Source organism: Babylonia areolata, chromosome 14 (assembly GCF_041734735.1).
Source record: "Babylonia areolata isolate BAREFJ2019XMU chromosome 14, ASM4173473v1, whole genome shotgun sequence".
NCBI classification, from domain to species: Eukaryota; Metazoa; Mollusca; class Gastropoda; order Neogastropoda; family Buccinidae; genus Babylonia; species Babylonia areolata.
This window is the reverse complement of record NC_134889.1, coordinates 19870662-19880661: the sequence shown is the minus strand read 5'-3', so window position 1 is coordinate 19880661 and position 10000 is coordinate 19870662. Positions and strand designations below refer to the sequence as shown.

The 10000-nt window shown below is 47.0% G+C and overlaps 1 protein-coding gene across 2 annotated transcripts in view; it reads right to left on the bottom strand.

Moving 5' to 3' along the window:
* LOC143289898 (ras-specific guanine nucleotide-releasing factor RalGPS2-like) overlaps positions 1-10000 on the bottom strand; it is a 272104-nt gene that overhangs the window by 239234 nt on the left and 22870 nt on the right. Inside the window, exon 1 of one of the 2 annotated variants that reach the window (XM_076599122.1) lies at positions 1926-3567. The exons of the other annotated variant lie outside the window; for it this stretch is intronic. Coding sequence (XP_076455237.1) covers positions 1926-2045 — 120 coding nt within the window. The 5' untranslated portion in view covers positions 2046-3567. Of the gene's footprint in view, positions 1-1925; positions 3568-10000 lie in introns of those variants that run through there. 2 annotated transcript variants of the gene reach the window in all.

The following is a 10000-nucleotide window of genomic DNA, read 5'->3' as shown; positions in this document are numbered from 1 at the left end:
ATTAATGTCTTTTTTTCTTGTCTCTTTTTTTTTTTTTTTTTTTTCTTCTTTTTTTTCTTTTTAACAAGAACTACGACATAAGATTGACAGATAATACGGCATGGCAAAACTGGGACGAGAATGGACAAGGCAGTGAGAGATATTCTTTTTTACAAACGTTTCATCTATAAATTATCTATACAATATCTTTTGCTTGACAATGACAGGCACATGTAAGATGTTTTGTGACAATATTTTTTGGCGTGGAACAGCAGATATCACAGAATACTATCATCGGTACAGAAATTATACAGACGTAAATCTGCCGTGTGTATGTGAGAATGGAAATGAAGATGAAATTTTATTCTCTGTTTTGTTGTCGAACTCTTCGTGCTATATGATATATAAATATCGTGAAAACCCTTCTTTGTTCAGGACTGCTTTACTTTTGGTAAATCAAAAATGTAAAATAATGAAAAATAAAAAGAGAGAAAGGAATCATCTGTAAGGAATTTGTGCATGCACATATACAATGCACTATTACTAGTATCCTCAGTTCAATGAACCTTCTCCCCCCTTTTTTTTCATAATATAGTTTCATCAAACCTTCTGTCAGTATAGTGCTACTTAAATGAGCCACTCTGCAGATTCGTGTGACTGAATTGCTTGTACATTATATCCCCTTCAGAACGGGCCATCGCTTATACTGCATAAACTCTTCGACTCTCTCTCTCTCTCTTCCTCCCTCCCTCCCCCCCCCTCTCTCTCTCTTTCTCTCTCTTCCTCCCTTCCTCCCCTCTCTCTCTCTCCACTACACACACACACAAACTTTTTTTAAATAAAAAAAACAAAAACGTTTTGTTGTTGTTTTTCTCTTGGAGTCTGAGTATTTCCTTGTTCACGCAATACGTTTGTGTCCGTATGTTGTTTGTATGTTAACAATATGCATAACACTATATCAGGTAGAAAATCTTCTTTACTTTTGTTTAACCCCTTCAAATGGGGCAATGGCCTTATATTGAATAAATCGTTCGTTCGTTCGTTCGTTCTCTCTCTCTCTCTCTCTCTCTCTCTCTCCCTCCCTCCCTCTCTCCCTCCCCATTCCCCTCCCTCCCTCTCTCTCTCTCTCTCTCTCACCGTGACTGAGAAAAAACAAACACACGATTCCAGTTGCGAACGAACCACTGTGTTGACTCCAGCCACTTTAAAAACCATTAGTACTGTACACAGTTACAATCCGTGAATCCCTGTACCATATACCAAACAGCACATTTCCCCCTTCTTCCCACCATCAACCTACAGTACCACCAACCCCGCTGCCGCTATGTATGTATGGGGCGCACACACACACACACACACACACACACACACACACACAAAGTGAATCCCATGAACAGTCGCCACTTTAAACCATCAACGTTCACCACAGTCTTAATCTCTCTCTGTATCTTTCCAGTCCAAACCTTTTTTTTTTTCTTTTTTTTTTTTTTTTTGTCTTCTTTCTTTAGTCCCCCTCCCCACTTCCACCCCCACCCCTCCACACACACATACATCCCCGCACCCCGCCCCACCCTCATCCTCCAAGGCTTGAGTCCAACAACACTGAACACACAACTGAGAAACGAACGAACCTACAACAAAACAAAAGTCGTTCTCTACCAGCCAGTCCGAACATGAACTTTCTGGTCCTGACACCGACACACACACACACACACACACACACACACACACACACGCACGCACGCACGCACACGCACACACACACACACACACACCTCATCCGCCTCACATAGCTCACATAGAGACAGTGAGGGAGAACTCACAAAACCCTCAAACCAAACGTTTTTACCATCGAATTTCCTTTACACCCACACACACACACACCCCAACCACCCTCTGCATCCCCGATATCCCTCCACCCAGAAAGCCCCAAGCAGGGTACCTACCCGGGGATGCCTGTGATGGGGAGCCGGGGGAGGAGGAGGAGGCGGAGGAGGAGGAGGAGGAGGGTGCTGCGGGCACAGCTTCAGACCCTGGAAGGGCCTGACCAGGAGGTCCAGTTCCATCACCTCATCGAGCGACCTCAGTCCACGGACGGACGGACGAACGGGGCCACTACCACCACCACCACCACCACCACACCACCGCGCTTCTACCCCTGCCCTCAGCTCTTGGGAAGGGGGGGGGGGGGGTCCACGTTTTAACAACGTCCCCTCCCCCTATGATGGGGGGGGGGGGGGGTGGCAGAGCGCCCGAGCCTACGGCTCAGGACAGTTCAAACCTTGGGGTGGTGAAGCACAAACACAAACACAAGGCAGGCGAGGGGGGGTGGACGTAGTAGATGTGGATCAGATCAGACCAAAGCACATTTTACACATCCCTCGCGCCGCCGTCTCCGAAAAAAAAAATGAAAATCCAGCCCTCGCGTCCGTTGAGTATGGGGGAAGTCGTTGTTTGTTGGCCGAACAGAATCAGTGTGGTCCCGGCGGCCCCACAAAACACAGCACCCTCAAGTCCTGGTGGTCAGTACCCTGCGGTTTCCTCCTACTACTGGCGTTCTGGACAACCACTGCAAGTCGCACCACCGCCACCTCTGTTCCATCACGAAATCAACTTCCCACCTTTTGTAGGGTAAGGGTGGGTAAGGTGTAGGTAGGTGGCGGAGGGGGAAAAAAACGAATCTGAAAGTCAAACTTTTTTTTCTTTTCTTTTGGACGAAACTTGGTGGGTTTTGTTTGTTTTTTTTAAAACAAGTTACAAATTAGGACGAAACTTTGTGTGTTTTTTTAAAAACGTTACTAACTTCAACAGCTTTTGAACGAAACGTACGGTAGTTTTGTTTTCTTCTTGTGTGTTCTTTTTTTTTTTTCTTTTTCTTTTTTTACAAACGTATGACGAAACTTGGTGAGCTTCAAATATGTACAGGGGAAAATGAACTCTCCCTCCTCGATTCAAAGAATCTCAACACAAACACCACCTCCAGAAATGCCGCAACAACAACAACAACAACAAAAAGGCCAATCTGGCATAGGGAGGGTTATTTCCGTTCACGGACACTTCACTGCCATAATAGAAGTAGTTATATCATCTCTTTTTTTTCAGTCCTAGCACACACAACACGCATCCGAAGAAAAAGGAAAAACACTTTTCTTCTTTGTCGAGAAAAAAGAGTTGAAGTAGTTTTTAAGCTCCGACAACTCCTCTGTGTAAGCAGTGTCCGCTCCGACAAAATAACAAAAAGAAGCCCTCTCCAAAGCTCAGACCTTTTTTTTTTTCTTCTTCTTCTTCTTCTTCTTCCTTTTTTGCAGTGTCCAGGGTACTGATAAGATCACAAAAAAGTGATCTATATCCTTCAATGGATGATGATGATCACAAAAGAACTGTCCGCCTCTCTCTCAGTAGTGTTCGCTCGCCTCCAGGCTATATTCCCCCATCACCAGGCATCAAAAGTCGAATTCGGGAGGGGGGGTAAGGTAATAGAGGGAAAACCTCAGGTCCCTTACCTGCAGGTGTGTGGATCTGCAGACTTCTGAGCTAGGTTAGCTCTCGCTTTCTCCTTCCTGTCAGTGCACATGCCACCACCATCACCACCACCTCCACCACACACCCTCTCCACCCCCCACAACCCCCCCACTCCACCCCCCTCCTCTCTCCTCCTCCGGCATCACCGCGCGTGGCCGGCCCCGGCACCACCCCACCCCAACCTATTCACAACCTTCACTCTCTTTTTTTTTTTCTTTTTTTTTTCTTTTTCCTTTTTCAGACCCACCCGTCTTTGGTCAGAATAGCGCAGCAAGACAAGCGCCGTCCTCTCTATTCGCGCTCAAGTCGCAACAGTTTTAAAAGCGGAGAGGGACCCCCCCTACTCCACCTTTATCTTTCTGCTACTGCTCTGGTGCTGCTGTTGAGCCGTGGGTAACCGTTTGGCAAAACCAGGCAGCTTGTTGCTTGCTTGCATGCTGCCTGCCTGCCTGCCTGCAGCCTCCTGCCGCCATTGTTGAAGTTCAAAGATTCCCTCAGCGGAGCGAGCGCTCGGCTGAGCGGGGAAAAAAGGTGGAGGGGCTGTGGAGGGGTAGGAAAGTGGTTAAGACACCTGGATCAATGGAGAGCATCCTCCGATGGGCAACTAACTCACCTGGTGTTGGAGGTTGGGGTGGTGGGAGGTGTTTCATGTACGTGTTTATATGTATTTGTATTTGTATTTCTTTTTATCACAACAGATTTCTCTGTGTGAAGTTCGGGCTGCTCTCCCCAGGGAGAGCACGTCGCTACACTACAGCGCCACCCATTTTTTTGTATTTTTTCCTGTGTACAGTTTGATTTGTTTTTCCTGTCGAAGTGAATTCTTCTACAGAATTTTGCCAGGAACAACCCTTTGTTGCCGTGAGTTCTTTTGCGTGCGCTAAGTGCATGCTGCACACGGGACCTCCGTTTATCGTCTCATCCGAATGACTAGCGTCCAGACCTCCACTCAAAAACTAGTGGAGGGGGGGGAAATATCGGCGGCCGAGCCGTGATTCGAACCAGCGAGCTCAGATTCTCTCGCTTCCTAGGCGGACGCGTTACCTCTAGGCCACCACTCCACTATATAGTGAACGATGAATGTGGCACAATTTGGCTTCTTTCTTTTTCCCTATGTATGGCAAGTCATTTTGGGATTCCTTAACGGAACTGCAGCAGAACGGATTTAAATGGGGGGTGGCAATCTGGATTTCGTCCCTTTCGGTCAATGGAGTGGCATTCTGAATCTAAATGGGGCGTGGCATTTACGATTTCGTACTGGAGAAGCATTCTGGATTTAACAAACAATAAGGCCAGGAGATGAAATGATTTAACAAATGGTAAAGAGTGGTAACTCTCTCCATGCACATGTCGAATGATCGGTATAAGGACAGGCCCGGCGCTTCCTTTTTTAAGGAAGTGTCTGGGTTTGTTCCAATGTACCTTTTATTTACCTGTGTGCTAGCTGAATCGGTAGCGTAAGCAGCTCTGACTTGAAGTTGTGTACCTTGTGAATGGAGAGAGGTACCACTCTTTACTATTTGTTAATCATTTCATCTCCTGGCCTCACTGTTTGTTAATTTCCAGTTGAAAAACCACCAAGGCAACCATGTGTTTGTTCTGTATATTTCATGTGTTCTGGGTGGCTTGTTTTGGATTAAAGAGGCTATGCCAGTCTTAAATAAAAGCTAATTTGTGTTTGCACATTTCTTCTGTCTTTGCTGCTGTATGCACATGTCGAATGATCGGTATGACTGAGGACAGGCCCGTCGCTTCCTTTTTTGAGGAAGTATCTGGGTTTGTTCCAATGGAGAGAGTTACCACTCTTTACTATTTGTTAATCATTCTAGATTGAAATGGCGATGGCAATGAGGACTTTGGAGTGACATTAATATCATCATCTTAGATGAACAGACTATAAATAAATAAACGAAACGAGTGACATTATGGATTTAAACGAGAAAGGCCCCCCCCCCCTTTTTTTTTTTTTTAATTTTGATTGAAATTCATTTCTACGTCGGTATCTGGGATTCAGTTGTTGGTTGTTGTTTTTGTTTGTTTGTTTTGTTTTGTTTTTGTCTTTTTGTTTTGTTGGGTTTTTTGGGGTTCTTTTTTCGGGGGAGGGTGTGGTGCTTGAAGAGGCATTTTGGATTTCAGTTATCGTGGGCTTCGTGTATTTATCTGTTAATTTTGGAAGCAAAAGACTATCAATGATTCGACCACCAGCCCTACCCTGCTCCAGACCCCCTCCCCACCCATCACACCCTCTAACCCCCACCCCCACCCCCGTCCGCCAAACCACCACCACCCCATTCCTCCCTCCACAAAAGATGCCGACACCTCTGCCAGTGTCTGAGGACCCTATACGTTCTGAAAACGAAAGAAACAAAAAAAAAATCACTACCACTACCATCACCACCACACGGCACCCCCACTCCTCTCCCTCCTCTTCCATCTCCTCCCCCACCTGTTTCCTGCCCACCACTATCCCCTCTTCCCCCACGCACCTACCCCCAAATCCACAAGTCTGGCATCAGACCACGTACGAACAGAGAGCTTACACACAGATGACACAAACACACAGATACACACACACGTACGTACGTACGCACGCACGCACACACACACACACACTCACTCATTCACACACACACACACACACACACACACACACACACACACACACACACACACACACACACACACACACCATTCTTTGCCTCTCTGCCCTGCATCCAGTTTTACAATATCCTGTGTAAGGGTGTGTGTGTGTACAGTCCTCCACAGAGAGTAGACAACCGTTCGTTCTTCCATTGGATTTGGATTTTGTGTGCGTCTGTGTGTTTGTTTGTTTTCAGTGTGTGTGTGTGTGTGTGTGTGTGTGTGTGTGTGTGTGTGTGTGTGTGTGCGTGTTTGTGTGGGTTTTGTGGGGGGGTTTTCTGATTTTTTTTTTCCTGCCTCTCACCCTCATTCACGTTGAATGCTCTAAGCGGCTACTAGGCTATACTGTTCGTCCTCCCTCAAACCCCGGCGCTCCCTCTCTCCCTCTCTCTATCCATCCTGCCCTCTGCTCAAAATAGATTGTGTGTGGGTGTGGTGGGGAGAGGAGGGGCGCTTGTGTAACGTGGGTGTGTGAGAGAGAGAGAGAGAGAGAGAGAGAGAGAGAGAATGTGTGTGTGTGTGTGTGTTTGTGCGCGCGCGCCCTCACTCAGTGTTTGTGTAATAAAGGTGTTTATACTTCTGTGTGTGTGTGTGTGCGTGTGTGTGCGTGTGTGTGTGTTTGCGCGCGCACGCATGCGTGCGTGCGTGTTGTGTGTCTTCAAAATGTCTCCACATACTTTTTCTCCCCCCACACTCTCAGGATGCTCCCAATACCATCCCATCCAAACCCCACTCTTTCTTTCACTCTGTACCACTTCAAAATAGCCCTCTCTCTCTCTCATGCTCCTCCATAGCTATCCCCCCTCCTCTCTCTCTCTCTCTCTCTCTCTCTCTCTCTCTCTCATGACAAACAGATACCTGGTGTACAAGAATTCCATGGACAGATGTATCAGATATTGGCTGAAACGAACTCAGATGGAGCAGCTCAGATTATCAAAGACAGCACTATGACGTGTTATTCGACTTGAACGCCAGGGGCAAAGTAAACTGGGTAACAAAAATCAAACTTAGCAACAGTAATAATAACAATATAATAATATTCAACATCATCACGGCATCAACATGAAATTGAAACGTTTTTTTTCATATAGCGCATAATTCTGCTCAAATCTTGAGCAGTTTTAGCTTGTTTTGCGCTCCCACTGCCTGGAATTTACTGCCTGTTGGTCACCAACTATCAATCCCTCTGCTCGAAACCGAGTCAAACATTCATCTGATCTGTGAGGCGTTTTTGTGATTTTTTTTCTCTCCACAGTCAATTTGAGCTGTGGGGCGGGAGGGGGGTGGTGGTATTCATGGGTACGTATATATATTTTTTTTACACACACACACACACACACACACACACACACACACACACACACACATATATATATATATATTTATATATACGTATATATATATATATATATATGCATGTGTGGTTAGTCATGTTCGGGTGTGGCTGCGTGTGAATGGGTAACATCTGGAGAGCGCACGAAGCCTGAATTAACTTAGAGAAATGCGCTATACAAATGTCATTCGTAACTATTATTATCATTATCATCATTATCATTATCAAAATGCAACTCAATGCACTGAGCACACTCCACTTGAATGAACAATAACACATCACCCTCTTCTTCCTCCACCTCCTCCCTCCGTCCATCCCCTTCACGCCACGCCCCCCCCCCCCCCCCCCCCCCCCCCCCCCCACCCCCAACTGTGTGAAGAGCCACTGGGGAGTTGAAAAAGTCTGATCAACACTACGAATACCACGTGCACTCATAATAAACACCCATCCACACACAGCCTGTAACGTAGCTTGAGGGAATACTTGGCAAAAATAAATGCGTGACTGCGTGCCTGCGTGCGTGCCTGCGTGCCTGCGTTCCTTAGTAACTGCCCATTTGTGTCATCTAGGACATGTAGGGCAGCAACGAAGAACCGCACCTCTTGTCTGTTTCGGGGGTCTGTCTCTGAACTGATGGCGGTACCCTCAGTTGTGCTTCAGGTGCCACTTGCATTGCTTGGTTCTAACTTTTTGACAGTTACACGTCACTAAATGCCTACGTTGACCGAACTACGCCATTGGTCAGTTCCATACAGTATCAGTATCAGTAGCTCAAGGAGGCGTCACTGCGCTCGGTTCCATACAACACACAGTTTAGTAGCGGGTTACGACCATACTAGGCTCTTCCGTCCGAGCTATGCCACTGGCTCCTGGCAGGGTCTTTGAGTTTCTCTCTCCTTCGACTGTTCTGCGCCAGGCGTACTTTGGCCTTCCTCCCCTCCTTTGCGTCAACTGTTACCTTCTGTGGTGTCCAGTGAAGGACTTTTCCGGGTCAGTGATGTTACCTTACATGGCTCTCTCCGCATGGAGAAATGTGTCTTGAGATTGATTATAAATTTTTGTTCAGGGTTCGAACGTCTGGGAGAATGGATGGCAGCGAGGTGGGGTTTTTTTGTTTTTTTTTTTTTTGTTTTGTTTTGTTTTTGGTTTTTTGTTTTTGTTTTTTGTTGTTGTTGTTTCCGGAGGGCAGTGAAACTAAAAACACGTTACTCAGCTGTCTTCATTATAACAAACATACGCGCGCATTTCAATTAATCAAACACATCTTAACATTCCCAGATTTTTGTTTTCAATAAACGTTGCAAGTGTTTGTCTTTGTTTCCTTCTCCCTTGCTCTCTCTCTCTCTCTCTCTTGTCTTTCTTTCAGTTTCTTTGTTTCTTTTCTGAAGCTGGTGAAGTGGCACTCAGACAGGAGGCGTGGGTGGGGTACGCAGCGAAGAAGAGGGTGGAGAAGACGAACAACAACAACAACAGCAGCTCCCTCGTTCTGTGTCCGTTTGTGTGTTTCTGTCTGTCTCTCTGTCTGTCTGTCTGTCTCTCTCTCTCTCCGTCTCTCTCTTCCTCGTTCTCTGTTTGTCTGCCCCCCCCTCCCCCAACCTCCTCTCTCTCTGTCTCTCTCTCTCTTCTTTTTCGAACAGCAGCGAGGAAAGAACACGTTCCCCGTCAGACCACTGAAAAGTATGGCTTACATCACTGTATATTGTCTATGTGTCAGACACTGATACTGAGGAAGTAAAGGGTTGGGGGCCGATGGGGACCGGGGGGTGGGGGGGGGGAATGGGTCACACCAGTGCAGCAGAGGGGGGTGGAGGGGGTGGGGGGAGGAGGGGGGGGGAAGCATAGGGGGAGACGGACGGGGATATGTCACACGTCCGCAAGTATGCACGCACATACACACAGACAGAGAATGAGGGGGAGGAACGGGTACACACACACACACACACACACACACACACACACACACACACACACACACACACACATATGGAGTGGCAGGCGGACAGACTGACATATAGAGGCAGACAGACTGACAGACAGAAACAGAGAGAGAGAGAGAGGGAGAGAGAGATTAATTTTATTTCTTTTTCATCAGCACCACAGACCAGACTCTTTCCCTCATTTCCTTCGCTCCCCTGCCTACCCCCACCCCCCACCCCCTAACACACACACACACACACACACACACACACACACACACACACACACACACACACACCCCGAGTCCCCCCCAACTCTCCCCCTTCTCTCCCTCCCTCCCAAGCCGAAAGCTGCCAAATCCAAGCAATTCGCATCATAATAAATTCGACACCAACGTTCCCATAACGTCTTTTCCTTTTTCCATAAACCTATGCGATCGACACACGCCCAAGAAAACACTCTTCCACATTTCTCTCTCTCTCGAAGAAAAAAAAAAAAAAAAAAAGGAGGGGGAGTGAGGATGGGGGGAGGGGGTGGGGGCGGGGGTTGCGCAGCGAAGAAGAGGATGCAGAAGACGAACAACAACAACAGCTCCCTCGTTCTCTGTCT